Below are 19,407 nucleotides of genomic sequence, written 5' to 3' on the forward strand. Positions count from 1 at the left end.
TGCTGATTGCAGTTCTGACTGGGGTATTTAGGTGTGCAGGATTCATTAGTCCTTGCCAGTTGTCAATTGTTGTTGGGAGGTGTTGGACCTCTGCCTGGTTCCTCCTTCATTTTTGCCAAATCAGCAAAGATAAGTGTCTGGTTTTTTTTCTGTGGCACACATGCTGTGTGCTTCATAATTCAGTGCTATTCTTTTGTGTTTTCTTGTCCAGCTTAGATTGTGTCAGTATTTTCTCAGTCTAGTTGGATTCTCTGGGGTTGCAGATATTCATTCCACGTCTTTAGTTAGATTGTGGAATTTTTTGTATTATCTGCGGTGGATATTTTTGGAAGGGTTTTATTACTGACCGCCTAGTATTCTGTCCTATCCTTTCCTATTTAGCTAGAGTGGCCTCTTTTGCTAAATCCTGTTTTCTACCTGCGTGTGTCTTTTCTTCTCCTACTCACAGTCATTATTCGTGGGGGGCTGCCTATCCTTTGGGGTTCTGCTCTGAGGCAAGGTAGTATTCCTATTTCCATCTATAGGGGTATTTAGTCCTCCGGCTGTGTCGAGGTGTCTAGGGTTTGTTAGGCACACCCCACGGCTACTTCTAGTTGCGGTGTTAGTTCAGGATTTGCGGTCAGTACAGGTTCCACCGACTCCAGAGAAAGTTTCATGCGGCTCCAAGGTCACCGGATCATAACAGTACAACTGGCCAAGAATGAGTTAAATGCATCTCAGAAGAAGGGAAGAAAGGTGTTGAGCCATTTTTTTTTTTGCAGTTTGCTTTGTCTTTTCTTCCCTCTTTATCTATGGGTGGCTGAGGAGTCTTGTGCCAGCATGGATGTTCAGGAATTAGCTTCTCGGGTAGACCAGCTTGCTGCTAGGGTACAGGGTATTTCTGATTATATTGTTCAGACTCCTGTTTTAGAGCCAAAGATTCCTACTCCTGATTTGTTTTTTGGTGACAGGTCCAAATTTTTGAGTTTTAAAAATAATTGTAAACTGTTTTTTGCTCTGAGACCGCGATCCTCCGGTGATTCCATTCAGCAGGTTAAAATTGTCATCTCCCTGCTGCGTGGCGATCCACAGAATTGGGCATTTTCCCTGGAATCTGGGAATCCTGCTTTACTTAATGTAGATTCCTTTTTTCATGCTTTAGGATTATTATATGATGAACCGAATTCTGTGGATCAAGCGGAGAAGACCTTGTTGACCCTTTCTCAGGGTCAAGAGGCGGCAGAATTGTATTGTCAGAAATTTAGAAAATGGTCTGTTGACTAAATGGAATGATGATGCTTTGGCGGCAATTTTCAGAAAGGGTCTTTCTGAATCCGTTAAAGATGTTATGGTGGGGTTTCCCACGCCTTCCGGTCTGAGTGATTCTATGTCTCTGGCCATTCAGATTGATCGGCGCTTGCAGGAGCGTCGAACTGTGCGCGCTGTGGCGTCGTCCTTAGAGCAAAGTCCTGAGCCAATGCAGTGTGATAGGATTTTGTCTAGAACGGAACGACAAGGATTCAGACGTCAGAATAGGTTGTGTTATTATTGTGGCGACGCTTCTCATGTCATTTCAGTCTGCCCTAAGCGGACAAAGAGGATCGCTACCATCAGTACTGTACAACCTAAATTTCTGTTATCGGTGTCCTTGATCTGCTCATTGTCATCATTTTCTGTCATGGCGTTTGTGGATTCAGGCGCCGCCTTGAACTTAATGGATTTTGAGTTTGCCAGGCGTTGTGGTTTTCCCTTGCAGCCTTTGCAGAACCCTATTCCTTTAAGGGGGATTGATGCTACACCTTTGGCTAAAAATAAGCCCCAGTTTTGGACACAGGTGACCATGCACATGGCGCCAGCCCATCAGGAAGATTGTCGATTTCTGGTGTTGCATAATTTGCATGATGTTATCGTGCTGGGTTTTCCGTGGTTGCAGGTACATAATCCTGTGTTGGATTGGAAGTCTATGTCTGTGACTAGTTGGGGTTGTCAGGGGGTTCATAATGATGTTCCTTTGATTTCAATCTCCTCTTCTTCCTCTTCTGAAATTCCAGAGTTTTTGTCTGACTTTCAGGATGTATTCGATGAGCCCAAGTCCAGTTCCCTTCCACCGCACAGGGACTGTGATTGTGCGATTGACTTGATTCCAGGCAGTAAGTTTCCTAAGGGCTGACTTTTCAACCTGTCTGTGCCTGAACATACCGCCATGCGGAGTTATGTTAAGGAGTCTTTGGAGAAAGGGCATATTCGGCCATCTCCTTCACCTTTGGGAGCAGGTTTTTTTTTGTTGCTAAGAAGGATGGCTCCTTGAGACCTTGTATTGATTATCGCCTCTTGAATAAGATCACGGTCAAGTTTCAATACCCTTTACCTTTGCTTTCCTATTTGTTTGCTAGTATTAAGGGGGCTAGTTGGTTTACGAAGATTGACCTTCGGGGGGCATATAATCTTGTTCGTATTAAGCAGGGTGATGAATGGAAAACTGCGTTTAATACGCCTGAAGGCCATTTTGAATACCTTGTGATGCCATTCGGGCTCACTAATGCTCCATCTGTTTTTCAATCCTTCATGCATGATATCTTCCAGACTTATATTGATAAATTCTTGATTGTATATTTGGACGATATTTTGATTTTTTCCGATGATTGGGAGTCTCATGTGGAACAGGTCAGGATGGTATTTCAGATCCTTCGTGACAATGCTTTGTTTGTGAAGGGGTCTAAGTGCCTCTTTGGGGTGCAGAAGGTTTCTTTTTTGGGCTTTATTTTTTCTCCCTCATCTATGGAGATGGATCCAGTTAAGGTTCAGGCCATTCATGATTGGATTCAACCCACATCCGTGAAGAGCCTTCAGAAATTTTTGGGTTTTGCAAATTTTTATCGCCGTTTCATTGCTAACTTCTCCAGCGTGGTTAAACCCTTGACCGGTTTGACGAAGAAAGGCGCTGATGTGGCGAATTGGTCCTCTGCGGCTGTCTCTGCCTTTCAGGAGCTTAAACGCCGATTTACTTCTGCTCCGGTGTTGCGCCAACCGGATGTTTCTCTTCCGTTTCAGGTTGAGATTGACGCTTCTGAGATTGGGGCAGGGGCCGTTTTGTCTCAGAGGGATTCTGTTGGTTCCTTGATGAAACCGTGTGCCTTCTTCTCCCGCAAGTTTTCGCCTGCTGAACGCAATTATGATGTCGGCAATCGGGAGTTGTTGGCTATGAAGTGGGCGTTTGAGGAGTGGCGACATTGGCTTGAGGGAGCTAAGCACCGTATTGTGGTCCTGACCGATCATAAGAATCTGATTTACCTCGAGTCTGCTAAACGGCTGAGTCCTAGACAGGCTCGATGGTCCTTGTTTTTTTCCCGTTTTGATTTTGTGGTTTCATATCTTCCGGGTTCTAAGAATATTAAGGCTGATGCCCTTTCTAGGAGTTTTTTGCCTGATTCTCCTGAGGTCCTTGAACCGGTCGGCATTCTGAAAGAAGGGGTGGTCCTTTCTGCCATTTCCCCTGATTTATGGCGGGTTCTTCAGGAATTTCAGGCTGATAGACCTGACCGCTGTCCTGTGGGGAAATTGTTTGTTCCTGACAGATGGACTAGTAGAGTGATTTCTGAGGTTCACTGTTCTGTGTTGGCTGGTCATCCTGGTATTTTTGGTACCAGAGATTTGGTTGGTAGGTCCTTTTGGTGGCCTTCTTTGTCACGTGATGTGCGTTCTTTTGTGCAGTCCTGTGGGACTTGTGCGCGGGCCAAGCCTTGTTGTTCCCGTGCTAGTGGGTTACTTTTGCCATTGCCGGTCCCTGAGAGGCCCTGGACGCATATTTCTATGGATTTTATTTCTGATCTTCCGGTTTTCCAGAGGATGTCGGTTATCTGGGTTGTTTGTGACCGGTTTTCTAAGATGGTTCATTTGGTGCCTTTGCCTAAATTGCCTTCCTCTTCAGAGTTGGTTCCGTTGTTTTTTCAGCATGTGGTTCGTTTGCACGGTATTCTGGAGAATATTGTGTCCGACAGAGGTTCCCAGTTTGTTTCTAGGTTTTGGCGGGCCTTTTGTGCTAGGCTGGGCATTGATTTGTCTTTTTCTTCTGCATTTCATCCTCAGACAAATGGCCAGACCGAGCGAACTAATCAGACTTTGGAGACTTATTTGAGATGCTTTGTGTCTGCTGATCAGGATGATTGGGTGGCCTTTTTGCCATTGGCCGAGTTTGCCCTTAATAATCGGGCTAGTTCGGCTACTTTGGTTTCGCCTTTTTTTTGTAATTTTGTTTTTCATCCTCGTTTTTCTTCTGGGCAGGTTGAGCCTTCTGATTGTCCTGGTGTGGATTCTGTGGTTGACAGGTTGCAGCAGATTTGGGCTCATGTGGTGGACAATTTGGTGTTGTCTCAGGAGGAGGCTCAATGTTTTGCTAACCGTCGTCGGTGTGTTGGTTCCCGGCTTCGGGTTGGGGATCTAGTTTGGTTGTCTTCCCGTCATGTTCCTATGAAGGTTTCTTCCCCTAAGTTTAAGCCTCGGTTTATTGGTCCTTATAGGATTTCTGGGATTATTAATCCGGTGTCTTTTCGATTGGCGCTTCCGGTCTCTTTTGCTATCCATAATGTCTTCCATAGATCTTTATTGCGGAAATATGTGGTGCCCGTTGTTCCCTCTGTTGATCCTCCGGCCCCTGTGTTGGTTGATGGGGAGTTGGAGTATGTGGTTGAGAAGATTTTGGATTCTCATTTTTCGAGGCGGAGGCTTCAGTACCTTGTCAAATGGAAGGGTTATGGCCAGGAGGATAATTCTTGGGTTTTTGCTTCTGATGTCCATGCTGCTGATTTGGTCTGTGCCTTTCATCTGGCTCGTCCCGATCTGTCTGGGGGCGCTGGTGAGGGTTCGGTGACCCCTCCTCAAGGGGGGGTACTGTTGTGAATTCTGCTTTTGGGTTCCCTCCGGTGGTAGCAGGTGGTAATGCAGTTGTCCCTGGGTTGCAGTCCTGGTCAGGTGTGTCTGCTGATTGCAGTTCTGACTGGGGTATTTAGGTGTGCAGGATTCATTAGTCCTTGCCAGTTGTCAATTGTTGTTGGGAGGTGTTGGACCTCTGCCTGGTTCCTCCTTCCTTTTTGCCAAATCAGCAAAGATAAGTGTCTGGTTTTTTTTCTGTGGCACACATGCTGTGTGCTTCATAATTCAGTGCTATTCTTTTGTGTTTTCTTGTCCAGCTTAGATTGTGTCAGTATTTTCTCAGTCTAGTTGGATTCTCTGGGGTTGCAGATATTCATTCCACGTCTTTAGTTAGATTGTGGAATTTTTTGTATTATCTGCGGTGGATATTTTTGGAAGGGTTTTATTACTGACCGCCTAGTATTCTGTCCTATCCTTTCCTATTTAGCTAGAGTGGCCTCTTTTGCTAAATCCTGTTTTCTACCTGCGTGTGTCTTTTTCTTCTCCTACTCACAGTCATTATTCGTGGGGGGCTGCCTATCCTTTGGGGTTCTGCTCTGAGGCAAGGTAGTATTCCTATTTCCATCTATAGGGGTATTTAGTCCTCCGGCTGTGTCGAGGTGTCTAGGGTTTGTTAGGCACACCCCACGGCTACTTCTAGTTGCGGTGTTAGTTCAGGATTTGCGGTCAGTACAGGTTCCACTGACTCCAGAGAAAGTTTCATGCGGCTCCAAGGTCACCGGATCATAACAGTACATCCCGCATCGTGCGATCTGCTCCTCCTCCTCTTGTTATGTACATCCTGCATTGTGAGATCTGCTCCTCCTCCTCTCGTTATGTACATCTCTCATCGTGCGATCTTCTCCTTCTCCTCTCGTTATGTACATCCCTCATCGTGCGATCTGCTCCTCCTCCTCTCGTTACGTACATCCCTTATCGTGCGATCTGCTCCTCCTCCTCTCATGTACATCCTGCATCGTACGATCTGCTCCTCCTCTCATGTACATCCTGCATCGTACGATCTGCTCCTTCTCTCGTTATGTACATCCTGCCACGTGCGATCTGCTCCTCCCTCCTCCTCTCGTTATGTACATCCTGCATCGTGAGATCTGCTGCTCCTCCTCTCGTTATGTACATTCTGCATCGTACGATATGCTCCTCCTCTCGTTATGTACATCCTGCATCGTACGATCTGCTCCTCCTCCTCTCGTTATGTACATCCTGCATCGTACGATCTACTCCTCCTCTCGTTATGTACATCCTGCATCGTACGATCTGCTCCTCCTCTCGTTATGTACATCTTGCATCGTACGATCTACTCCTCCTCTCGTTATGTGCATCCTGCATCGTACGATCTGCTCCTCCTCTCGTTATGTACATCCTGCATCGTACGATCTGCTCCTCCTCTCGTTATGTACATCCTGCATCGTACGATCTGCTCCTCCTCTCGTTATGTACATCCTGCATCGTGCGATCTGCTCCTCCCTCCCCCTCTCGTTATGTACATCCTGCATCGTATGATCTGCTCCTCCTCTCGTTATGTACATCCTGCATCGTACGATCTGCTCCTCCTCCTCTTGTTATGTACATCCTGCATCGTGCGATCTGCTCCTCCTCTCGTTATGTACATCCTGCATCGTGCGATCTGCTCCTCCCTCCCCCTCTCGTTATGTACATCCTGAATCGTACGATCTGCTCCTCCTCTCGTTATGTACATCCCGCATCGTACAATCTGCTCCTCCTCCTCTCGTTATGTACATCCTGCATCGTACGATCTGCTCCTCCTCCTCTCGTTATGTACATTCTGCATCGTACGATCTACTCCTCCTCTCGTTATGTACATCCTGCATCGTACGATCTACTCCTCCTCTCGTTATGTGCATCCTGCATTGTACGATCTGCTCCTCCTCTCGTTATGTACATCCTGCATCGTACGATCTGCTCCTCCTCTCGTTATGTACATCCTGCATCGTACGATCTGCTCCTCCTCCTCTTGTTATGTACATCCTGCATCGTGCGATCTGCTCCTCCTCTCGTTATGTACATCCTGCATCGTGCGATCTGCTCCTCCTCTCATTATGTACATCCTGCATCGTACGATCTGCTCCTCCTCTCGTTATGTACATCCTGCATCGTGCGATCTGCTCCTCCCTCCCCCTCTCGTTATGTACATCCTGAATCGTACGATCTGCTCCTCCTCTCGTTATGTACATCCTGCATCGTACGATCTGCTCCTCCTCTCGTTATGTACATCCTGCATCGTACGATCTGCTCCTCCTCTCATTATGTACATCCCGCATCGTGCGATCTGTTCCTCCTCTCGTTATGTACATCCTGCATCGTACGATCTGCTCCTCCTCTCGTTATGTACATCCTGCATCGTACGATCTGCTCCTCCTCTCGTTATGTACATCCTGCATCGTACGATCTGCTCCTCCTCTCGTTATGTACATCCTGCATCGTGCGGTCTGCTCCTCCACACCAGATCTTATTCTCCTGTCTTATGATCTGCTCCTCACGAGATCCCCTAATTCTCCTGTCCTGTGATCTGCTCCACTCCATATCTCCTTATTCTCCTGTCATGTGATCTGATCCACACCAGATCCCCTTCTTCTCCTGTCCTGTGATCCACTCCACACCAGATCCCCTTATTCTCCTGTCCTGTGATCCACTCCACACCAGATCCCCTTATTCTCCTGTCCTGTTATCCGCTCCACACCAGATCCCCATATTCTCCTGTCCTGTTATCCGCTCCACACCAGATCCCCATATTCTTCTGTCCTGTGACCTGCTCCATATCAGATCCCTTTATTCTTCTGTCCTGTGATCCGCTTCACACCAGATACCCTTATTCTCCTGTCCTGTGACCTGCTCCACACCAGATCCCCTTATTCTCCTGTCCAGTGACCTGCTCCACACCAGATCCTCTTATTCTCCTGCCCTGTGATCCGCTCCACACCAGATCTCCTAATTGTCTTGTGATATGCTCCACATTCGATCCCATCATTATGAGGTTGCATGATCTTCTCCACACCAGATCCCCGTATTCTCCTGTCCTGTGACCTGCTCCACACCAGATCCCCGTATTCTCCTGTCCTGTGACCTGCTCCACACCAGAACCCCGTATTCTCCTGTCCTGTGATTTTCTCCACCCCAGATCCCCTTATTCTCCTGTCCCGTGATTCGCTCCACCCCAGATCCCCTTATTTTCATGTCCTGTGATCTTCTCCACACCAGATCCCCTTTTTCTCCTGTCCTGTGATCCGCTCCACACCAGATCCCCTTATTCTCCTGTCCTGTGATCCGCTCCACACCAGATCCTGTTATTCTCCTGTCCTTTGACCTGCTCCACATCAGATCCCCTTATTCTCCTGTCCTGTGACCTGCTCCACACCAGATCTCCTTATTCTCCTCTCCTGTGATTCGCTCCTCACCAGATCTCCTTATTCTCCTGTCCTGTGGTCTGCTCCACATTCGATCCCATCATTATGAGGTTGTGTGATCTTCTCCACACCAGATCCTCTTATTCTCCTGTCCTGTGATCCGCTCCTCACCAGATCTCCTTATTTTCATGTCCTGTGATCTTCTCCACACCAGATCCCCTTATTCTCCTGTCCTGTGATCTGCTCCACACCAGATCCCCTTATTCTCCTGTCCTGTGACCTGCTCCACACCAGATCTCCTTATTCTCCTGTCCTGTGATCCGCTCCACACCAGATCCCCTTATTCTCCTGTCCTGTGACGTGCTCCTCACCACATCCCCTTATTCTCCTGTCCTGTGATTCGCTCCTCACCAGATCTAGATGGACTTACAGTCTTCCTTCAACCTTAATAACTATGTAAGATCTCCTTATTCTCCTGTCCTGTGATCCGCTCCACCCCAGATCTCCTTTTTCTCATGTCCTGTGATCTTCTCCACACCAGATCCTCTTATTCTCCTGTCCTGTGATCCGCTCCACACCAGATCCCCTTATTCTCCTGTCCTGTGATTCGCTCCTCACCAGATCCCCTTATTATCCTGTCCTGTGACCTGCTCCACACCAGATCCCCTTATTCTCCTGTCCTGTTATCCGCTCAACACCAGATCCTCTTATTCTCCTGTCCTGTGACCTGCTCCACACCAGATCCCCTTATTCTCCTGTCCTGTGACCTGCTCCACCCCAGATCTCCTTATTCTCCTGTCCTGTGATCCGCTCCACCCCAGATCTCCTTATTCTCCTGTCCTGTGATCCGCTCCACACCAGTTCCACTTATTCTCCTATCCTGTGACCTGCTCCAGACCAGATCCCCTTATTCTCCTGTCCTGTTATCCGCTGAACACCAGATCCCCTTATTCTCATGTCCTGTGATCTTCTCCACACCAGATCCCCTCATTCTCCTGTGACCTGCCCCCCGTTGTTGTACCCCGCAGGCGGTGACGTGATCTGGTTTCGCCTCTGTGACACTGATTGTGTTTGTTCTTTGTCGCCGCAGGAGGAGGAGCAGAAGCAGGCAGTAAGTGACCGCATACCCCGCGCCAGTGCTGCCGCCGGCTGTGCTCTGCATGTGACTGCACTGACACCCCGCATGCTCCGCAGCCCAGTACGCTTTATATCCTACTCCGGTCACATCCAAAGCCTCCTCCGTTGTGGTGCATTGTGGGAGCTGCAGCCAGAAGCGTGCTGTACATTACAGGGTTACAGCAGACGTATGAATGCAGCTCTGGATGTGACTAGAGCCTTTCTCCTATTCTCCTATAATATGGCGCTGCTAATGAGGGGCTCGGCTGGCGGGGGGCTGCTCGGCTGGCGGGGGGCTGCTCGGCTGGCGGGGGGCTGCTCGGCTGGCGAGGGGCTGTGCTTACCTTCCCCTGCCATATTTGTGGGTGCAGTCTCGGGGCTTTACCTTGCGTCCCTACTTCTCAGCACTCTGGATTTTGCACCATTTTCACGTCAGTGCAGCCTGCAGTGTAAAGCATGGAGGTTTCCTCTCCAGTGCTCTTGGCTATGGTCTGTCTCCATGAAAATGGTCTCTCCCATTCTTATACGGATCCATGATCCAGGACATGGCCACAGCAACCATAAAGAAAACCTCCATACTTTACACTGCAGGCTGCATCCGCAGAATTGTAAAAATGCTGCACAATGTCCTGCTTGATCTCCCCAGGGGCTAAATGTGGGGGGTCTCCAAGAGAGACTAGCGGGGGATTTCCAGAGCACTGGGTGCCGGATTATAGGAATTGTCTAAGGCAGTGAATATATCGAGGGTCATATATAGGAGCGCCTCCGTCCTGCCCCCCAATGACAAAGGAGCATAACCTCCATGCTTTACACTGCTGGCTCCACTCCCATGATTGGAGAACAGACTTTAGGGCCCTTTTCAGATTTTATCCATCAATATAAGAAACACCTAAGAGAAGAGGAGGCTCCGGGAGCTGCGGCGCGGAGCGTGAGAGCGCCACGTGGCACCGGGGACATCTGGCAGGACGGGCCACCAACAGCTGCAAGTGTGGAGGTGAAGGTGGAGGTCCGGCTGGTGATCTGCAGAAAGAAAAATACCGTAAAACATCCGTCATCTGCAGGTCTTCACAGTGCCACCAGGTGGCGCTCCTCACATGTGATCTCATCCTGTAGTGCTGCACAGTTACAGGAGGAAACCTCCATTGTGGAGGCGGCAGTAATAAAGAGGAGCAGACGACTACAGCCGCAATGTTATGTGAGATGCCAGAGAGAGGAAGGGAAGATTCATCGATCATCCTCATACCATAGAGAGAAGGACTGCCCGGTCATCATCATACCATAGAGAGGAGGACTCCCCGATCATCATCATACTATAGAGAGGAGGACTGCCTGGTCATCATTATACCATAGAGAGGAGGATCTGCCCGGTCATCATTATACCATAGAGAGGAAGATTCATCGATCATCCTCATACCATAGAGAGGAGGACGGCCCGGTCATCATCATACCATAGAGAGGAGGGACTGCCCGATCATCATCATACCATAGAGAGGAGGACTCCCTGATCATCGTCATACCATAGAGAGGAGGACTCCCCGGTCATCATTATACCATAGAGAGGAGGATTCATTGATCATCCTCATACCATAGAGAGGACGACTGCCCGGTCATCATCATACTCTAGAGAGGAGGACTGCCCGGTCATCATACCATAGAGAGGAGGGACTGCCCGATCATCATCATACTATAGAGAGGAGGACTCCCCGGTGGTCATCATACCATAGAGAGGAGGACTGCCCGGTCATCATACCATAGAGAGGAGGGACTGCCCGGTCATCATTATACCATAGAGAGGAGGACTCTCCGGGTATCCTTATACCGTAGAGAGGACTTCCCTGTCCTCCTCATACCATAGAGAGGAGGGACTGCCCGGTCATCATCATACCATAGAGAGGGGGACTCCCAAGTCATTATCATACGATAGAGAGGAGGACTTGCCCGGTCATCATTATACTATAGAGAGGAGGACTCCCCGGTGTTCATACCATAGAGAGGAGGACTCATCGATCATCCTTATAACCGTACAGTGGAGGACCCTCCCCAGTCATCCTTCCTTCCCTCCTTATACCGTATAGTGGAGGATCCCCCGGTCATCCTTCCTTCCCTCCTTATACCGTATAGTGGATAATCCCCCGGTCATCCTTCCTTCCCTCCTTATACTGTACAGTGGAGGACCCCCGGTCATCCTTCCTTCCCTCCTTATACCGTATAGTGGATAATCCCCCGGTCATCCTTCCTTCCCTCCTTATACTGTACAGTGGAGGACCCCCGGTCATCCTTCCTTCCCTCCTTATACCGTATAGTGGATAATCCCCCGGTCATCCTTCCTTCCCTCCTTATACTGTACAGTGGAGGACTCCCCGGTCATCCTTCCTTCCCTCCTTATACTGTACAGTGGAGGACCCCCGGTCATCCTTCCTTCCTTCCTTCCTTATACCGTACAGTGGGGGATCCCCCGGTCATCCTTCCTTCCCTCCTTATACTGTACAGTGGAGGACTCCCCGGTCATCCTTCCTTCCCTCCTTATACTGTACAGTGGAGGACCCCCGGTCATCCTTCCTTCCCTCCTTATACTGTACAGTGGAGGACCCCCGGTCATCCTTCCTTCCTTCCTTCCTTATACCGTACAGTGGAGGATCCCCCGGTCATCCTTCCTTCCTTCCTTATACCGTACAGTGGAGGATCCCCCGGTCATCCTTCCTTCCTTCCTTATACCGTACAGTGGAGGATCCCCCGGTCATCCTTCCTTCCCTCCTTATACTGTACAGTGGAGGACTCCCTGGTCATCCTTCCTTCCCTCCTTATACTGTACAGTGGAGGACCCCCGGTCATCCTTCCTTCCCTCCTTATACTGTACAGTGGAGGACCCCCGGTCATCCTTCCTTATACCGTACAGTGGAGGATCCCCCGGTCATCCTTCCTTCCTTCCTTATACCGTACAGTGGAGGATCCCCCGGTCATCCTTCCTTCCCTCCTTATACTGTACAGTGGAGGACTCCCCGGTCATCCTTCCTTCCTTCCTTATACCGTACAGTGGAGAACCCCCCCGGTCATCCTTCCTTCCCTCCTTATACCGTACAGTGGAGGACTCCCCGGTCATCCTTCCTTCCTTCCCTCCTTATACCGTACCGTGGAGGATCCCCCGGTCATCCTTCCTTCCCTCCTTATACCGTACAGTGGAGGACTCCCCGGTCATCCTTCCTTCCTTCCTTCCTTATACCGTACAGTGGAGAACCCCCCCGGTCATCATTCCTTCCTTATACCGTACAGTGGAGGATCCCCCGGTCATCCTTCCTTCCTTCCCTCCTTATACCGTACCGTGGAGGATCCCCCGGTCATCCTTCCTTCCCTCCTTATACTGTACAGTGGAGGACCCCCGGTCATCCTTCCTTCCCTCCTTATACTGTACAGTGGAGGACCCCCGGTCATCCTTCCTTCCTTCCTTATACCGTACAGTGGAGGATCCCCCGGTCATCCTTCCTTCCCTCCTTATACTGTACAGTGGAGGACTCCCCGGTCATCCTTCCTTCCCTCCTTATACTGTACAGTGGAGGACCCCCGGTCATCCTTCCTTCCCTCCTTATACTGTACAGTGGAGGATCCCCCGGTCATCCTTCCTTCCTTCCTTATACCGTACAGTGGAGGATCCCCCGGTCATCCTTCCTTCCCTCCTTATACTGTACAGTGGAGGACTCCCCGGTCATCCTTCCTTCCTTCCTTATACCGTACAGTGGAGAACCCCCCCGGTCATCCTTCCTTCCCTCCTCATACTGTACAGTGGAGGATCCCCTGGTCATCTTTCCTTCCTTCCCTCCTTATACCGTACCGTGGAGGATCCCCCGGTCATCCTTCCTTCCCTCCTTATACCGTACAGTGGAGGACTCCCCGGTCATCCTTCCTTCCTTCCTTCCTTATACCGTACAGTGGAGAACCCCCCCGGTCATCATTCCTTCCTTATACCGTACAGTGGAGGATCCCCCGGTCATCCTTCCTTCCTTCCTTCCCTCCTTATACCGTACCGTGGAGGATCCCCCGGTCATCCTTCCTTCCCTCCTTATACTGTACAGTGGAGGACCCCCGGTCATCCTTCCTTCCCTCCTTATACTGTACAGTGGAGGACCCCCGGTCATCCTTCCTTCCTTCCTTATACCGTACAGTGGAGGATCCCCCGGTCATCCTTCCTTCCTTCCTTATACCGTACAGTGGAGGATCCCCCGGTCATCCTTCCTTCATTCCTTATACTGTACAGTGGAGGACTCCCCGGTCATCCTTCCTTCCTTCCTTATACCGTACAGTGGAGAACCCCCCCGGTCATCCTTCCTTCCCTCCTCATACTGTACAGTGGAGGATCCCCCGGTCATCTTTCCTTCCTTCCCTCCTTATACCGTACCGTGGAGGATCCCCCGGTCATCCTTCCTTCCCTCCTTATACCGTACAGTGGAGGACTCCCCGGTCATCCTTCCTTCCTTATACCGTACAGTGGAGGATCCCCCGGTCATCCTTCCTTCCTTCCTTCCCTCCTTATACCGTACCGTGGAGGATCCCCCGGTCATCCTTCCTTCCCTCCTTATACCGTACAGTGGAGAACCCCCCCGGTCATCATTCCTTCCTTATACCGTACAGTGGAGGATCCCCCGGTCATCCTTCCTTCCTTCCTTCCTTCCCTCCTTATACCGTACCGTGGAGGATCCCCCGGTCATCCTTCCTTCCCTCCTTATACTGTACAGTGGAGGACTCCCCGGTCATCCTTCCTTCCTTATACCATACAGTGGAGAACCCCCCCGGTCATCATTCCTTCCTTATACCGTACAGTGGAGGATCCCCCGGTCATCCTTCCTTCCTTCCTTCCTTATACCGTACCGTGGAGGATCCCCCGGTCATCCTTCCTTCCCTCCTTATACTGTACAGTGGAGGACCCCCGGTCATCCTTCCTTCCCTCCTTATACTGTACAGTGGAGGACCCCCGGTCATCCTTCCTTCCCTCCTTATACTGTACAGTGGAGGACCCCCGGTCATCCTTCCTTCCCTCCTTATACTGTACAGTGGAGGACTCCCCGGTCATCCTTCCTTCCCTCCTCATACCGTACACTGGAGGACCCCCGGTCATCCTTCCTTCCCTCCTCATACCGTACACTGGAGGACCCCCGGTCATCCTTCCTTCCCTCCTCATACCGTACACTGGAGGACCCCCGGTCATCCTTCTTTCCTTCTTTAGATGCCATTCTCATCCTCCGGTCTCGCTCTTGGATTTTCTCCGCCTGTTTGCTGGGAAGCCTTCCCGTATTTTCCTCTCCATCTGTGTGTTTGTTATTATCGGCTCGTGCTGTCATTATTACAGATCTGTTTGCTGTTCCCGCCATCTGTCTGTATCGCGCAGATCATATCATGGTGTTCCTGTAGTTCCACACTCTCCTAGTCCTGACATGTCCTTCCTTACTCGTTGTCAGGGTTCACACCGTGCTGTCAACAATATGTCACGGATCCCAACAATATGTCAGGGATCCCGGGGAGGATACCTTTATCGTCCCCACTACTCACACCAATTTGTCACGAACTGGGGTTGTTTGATTGCCCCTGGTTTCTTCTGAAGGGGATTTATCTATATCCCACTTCCCACTTCCGGTTTGGAACTTGCAGCTCTCTGGCGCCCCCTTTACCCTCAGATCAGATTAGGTACTGCACCTAGGGTAATTAGTCGCCAGAAAGGCTGCCTGCTATGTACTGGCTATTGGGCACACTGCAGCGAGGGTGATATAACTACTCCCACATAGGCAGGAACAATAATTATCAATGCCGTTGTCGCTACAAAGATTCCCAAATATTGTACAAAAACCGAGTCTACGGATATAATAGTAAATATAACAATCCCATGCACATGGAATGCCCATTGCACTCCAATACGGGAAACAAAGGGGCATAACTCCCCAAATGATTAGAATCCTATCCACTACCAAGAGCCTGATGCCCCATGAAAATAAATGACACTTATTGAATAAACAAGTGAAATAATTTATTTGACAAATCTCATACAAAATTTAAAGATACATTGTATAAAAGGATGATGGGAATGAGGTGAATGACTACAAGGAAAACCAACCGCATGAGAACGTACACATAAATTGGTAAGGGTATAGCCAGTGAGCAGCCCTAACACTGTATATCAATATATCGCTGAAAAATAGCAAGGCATAGTACTGGGTATTGCCAGGGAGGGGACAAAAAAAGGCATTTGCATTAAAAGTGTAACAGCCACTGGCTCATACATATCTGCCCCCAACCCTAATATATATCCCTACATACTACAGTGGTACCTGTAAAGTGCATAAGTAACTAGAAAGGCGCTATTGCAACCTACCATCTGTTAGGCTTACCCATATGTGCGTTCCCGTGCAGTCAGTATCCAACAAGAAGCCCCGACGCGCGTTTCGCGTGATGTGCTTCCTCGGGGGGCTGTGTGGATACTGAAAAATACCGAGGTTATATAGGTCCCAGCTAATGCATAACTAATTGCCCGGCGATATATGCGGCGCATGCGGGAGGGTCCCCACGCCAGACTTCGCGCCTCTTCCGGCCATCACAGCGACGCACAGAGAGGAGAAAACCTCCCGTGACGTCAGAAGTCTGGGCGTCGCTGTTTGCTGATGCCTTAGGGGGCGCGGTCTGCCTGAGAGGCCACCGCGCATGCGCGCTATCGCGGCAGACATCTTGGACAAGGGAAGATGTTCTGGCAAGATGAAAAAGAGCAGGTAATGTGCGCTATGGACCTAAAAACAGACAAAAAACCGTGCGCGGTGCATATACAGCGTATAAGCTACCTGACCCACTCATGTCCAACAATACGATTGGAGCAAGGGAAAAATTATACAAACACATGGGAAATGACATAGTGCTTAACGATTCAAATGGAGTCCAATTCTTCCTATATAGCAGACTTGATGTCAAGATCCCCATATAGACGCTGCAAGATTCCCAAATGCACAGAACAAAGTATGCTGCCACCAGCTCCGATTTCCTAAGGATTAACGGGACCGGAGCCAACCCGAATCAGTAGCGTAATTCACTTCAGAGGAAGCGACAGTTCAGGGAGAGACAAGCTAGTAAATTATATATTTTACTCCATAAAATGGTAGGCAGTGTTTACAAAGTATAAAAGATATTATAAAGAAGACAATTCATATATACATTGCAGATTACAAATAAAAAAGGAATTAAAATTCAATAGAACACTTACAGATCGTTATGTCATGGTATCCTCTTGGCTGGCCTGTGGCTTAGGAGGATAAAAACATCTAGATGCATAGCACATATGTAGAAAGCAGCTGGACTCTGGACACAAGATGCTGCTGGAATGCTGTCTCACTAAGATATTCTTAGCCCAAAACCCAGGCACTCCCCCTGTGGTGACATCACTTAGAAGCTGAAACCTCCTCTTTACTTACAGCTGTGGTGACTATTCTTATGCATAACGTGCTGTGTGAACCTCGCATAAGTATGACACCATGCTCATGATGTTCCCCAAGTCAGGGGCGTACCTTTAAGTGTGAACACGGAGCAATTACCGGAACCGCTTACCGAGAAATCCGCACTTTGCACTCGTTGCGTCTAGCTTCTAGCGCTTTCAGTAGGTGATAGATCTACCGATGGACATCCAGAATATATAATTCTTATCTCTGTAGCCCAAATTGGTGCCACTATATATAACTTTAATCGAACAAAGAAACTCCGGGCTTTACACCAGTTCCAACTTGTATTAGATGGGAGGGGGGAATGAGTGGTTTTCACAAAGACTGGTATCTGCAGCTACAGCCATAAACTCTAGGGAGGGTTTTGAATTACACACATAGCACAGTGAGAAAAGTGGAGGTTGGAATGGCTCACAGCGTCTGTTCTCTGCTCTTGGTTGTAGCAGAGCTCGGTGTGCGTGATAATACACAATCAAATATCTCATGTTCCTGACACTCGTGCATAGTCCCGGAGGTCTCGCGGACTCGCTCCTCTAGTATTGGTTTCTTACCCCCTGTAGCTCCTTCTCTGCACACCACATTGTAGCATCCATATGTCCCATCTTCTTCTGTATTGTAGGCACAAGCGTCCGGCTCTCCTCGTTCTTCTCCAAGTCATGTTGCCAATCGCTCCATGCCTATGCCAGTGCGCTCCACGTCAGCCAGCTCCACCCCGACTCACGGACCTCAGGACTCCATAGCCGGGCTGGGAGATGTACAGGAAGCGTTTACACATGGTGAGTGGCCATATATGATGGGAAGTAGCCCAATAGACGGGGCTATGGGCAGCCAGCCGCTCGTGGCCACCACCATTGATCTGTAGCCACACTGCAGACTTGTGTCCTGCACTTCTCAGGTACCAGGAGAAATCTGCGCAGCGATCTGCTGGTGGCAGCTGATTCCATCACAAACACAATGTCTTCCCTGGTGAAGGAGCTACACTCAGGTGAGTGGACGTGTCCCCGGAGGGAGCGGCCCCTGGTGTACGTGTCCGTAGTGTACCCCCGGTGTTTTCGAGTGCCCATGACTGTACACATAAGTGCCTCCCTCCCTTATAGCTGAAGATGGAGCTAATGACGAAGAGGAGAAGATGGAGAATGGGAAGGACAGAGGTAACGGGGGTCTGTATGACGGGGCCATAACATGACGGTCCACCCCACCTCATGCATGTGAAGCGCTCTCTTCTATGTCTGGCATGTGAACCCCTCTCCCGTCTGGGGGTTCAGCGGCCCCCTGTCCCATCTGTTGGGTTCAGCGGCCCCCTCTCCCGTCCGTCGGCCTCAGCAGCCCCCTGTCATGTGCTGCAGGCCTCATTGTATGTTATCTCTTCTGATTCTGTGTCTTTGGTTCCAGGATAAGTGACCATTACAGAAGATCGAGGTGATTGAAGTAAGTGTCGCCCCCGCAGCGAGGTCCCACCCCTGAGGGTGCAGTAACTGCAGCTCTCTCTCTGTTGCAGGCACAGAGCGCCCCCTATATCCATGTACTTTATGAAAACAGAAAGTCACGTTTTCACAGCCAGCGGAGACGTGACGGCGGAGCCCGGATGCTGCATGCTCGGCTGTACATACAACATGCGTGCACCGGACCGGGCAGCAGAGCGTGTGTGCGTGTGTCTGCTGGTCGTGAGTGAAGAGACTGAGACACTGTGACTGCACACGGCTGCAGCTCCCCCAGCACGGGACACTGACCCCGGCCATCGCGTGTTCCACGTGTGGAGCAAGCACATGCGGAGGATCCTGTCATGTGGTGCGTCCTCCGCACAGAGGCGGCACATCGCTCCTCACAGAGGCGGTACATCTCATGTTCCAATGTTTACAGATAATAAATGTGTCTGTCTGTCTCTGGGCTCATATCTCTCATCATCCATCCGGCACACAGCATTGTATATGTGATGTCACCAATTGGAACCAGTCACGTGTTGTGAAGATACGGGGGGGTCAGCGGGTGCGCTAGTCCGCTGGCTCGAGACCCCATGGACCAGGACTCATCCCAAGGAACTCCCACTCTCCTTTTACCATGGGCATAATACTACTCAGACAACACAGGCTGACGGTAAAACAGTGTGGCAATACTTTATTAAACCACAAAACAGACAGATAACACATAGAACAGTCCCAGCAAATACCCAACATGATCACATTAGTGTCTTACCCTTCCGCTGACTCGCCAGGATAATGGCAGCTGTTACTTCAGAGATTCCAGGGCCGACTACCCCATCTGTGGCAAGCACAGAGAGAGGAGGTAACGGCAGGCGTAGGAAGATGACAGTCCATTCAGGTACAAAGCCAGTTGACCGGTAGGTCACAACTTGGCTTTTCCGAACATCTACATGGATCCAGGTGACCTGTGGGTCTCATTCCTGGCTTTTCCAAACGTATCCATGTGGCTCAGGTGACCGGTGGGTCCAAATCCTGACTACCTCAAACGTATCAATGGTTCAGTGATGGCCAATGGAGCAGATCTGTATTCTTTCAGCCGGGGCCGGGGTCCCCTAAGCTGGCATCAGGTAGAATGTC

At 49.8% G+C, this 19,407-nt stretch overlaps 1 protein-coding gene across 11 annotated transcripts in view; it reads left to right on the forward strand.

Annotated features, from left to right (window-relative positions):
* DTNB (dystrobrevin beta) overlaps nucleotides 1-18,739 on the forward strand; it is a 109,342-nt gene extending 90,603 nt beyond the window's left edge. For 2 of the 11 annotated variants that reach the window (XM_077291888.1, XM_077291884.1), the window contains 4 exons: nucleotides 17,469-17,625; nucleotides 17,745-17,834; nucleotides 18,242-18,277; nucleotides 18,348-18,731. In XM_077291888.1, coding sequence (XP_077148003.1) covers nucleotides 17,469-17,625; nucleotides 17,745-17,834; nucleotides 18,242-18,246 — 252 coding nt within the window. In that variant the 3' untranslated portion in view covers nucleotides 18,247-18,277; nucleotides 18,348-18,731. Of the gene's footprint in view, nucleotides 1-9,360; nucleotides 9,382-17,468; nucleotides 17,626-17,744; nucleotides 17,835-17,946; nucleotides 18,187-18,241; nucleotides 18,278-18,347 lie in introns of those variants that run through there. The other 9 variants (XM_077291877.1, XM_077291883.1, XM_077291885.1 and 6 more) reach the window with 7 other exon arrangements.
* The last annotated feature ends 668 nt before the right edge of the window (nucleotides 18,740-19,407 follow it).

Source organism: Ranitomeya variabilis, chromosome 2 (assembly GCF_051348905.1).
Source record: "Ranitomeya variabilis isolate aRanVar5 chromosome 2, aRanVar5.hap1, whole genome shotgun sequence".
Classification (NCBI taxonomy): Eukaryota; Metazoa; Chordata; class Amphibia; order Anura; family Dendrobatidae; genus Ranitomeya; species Ranitomeya variabilis.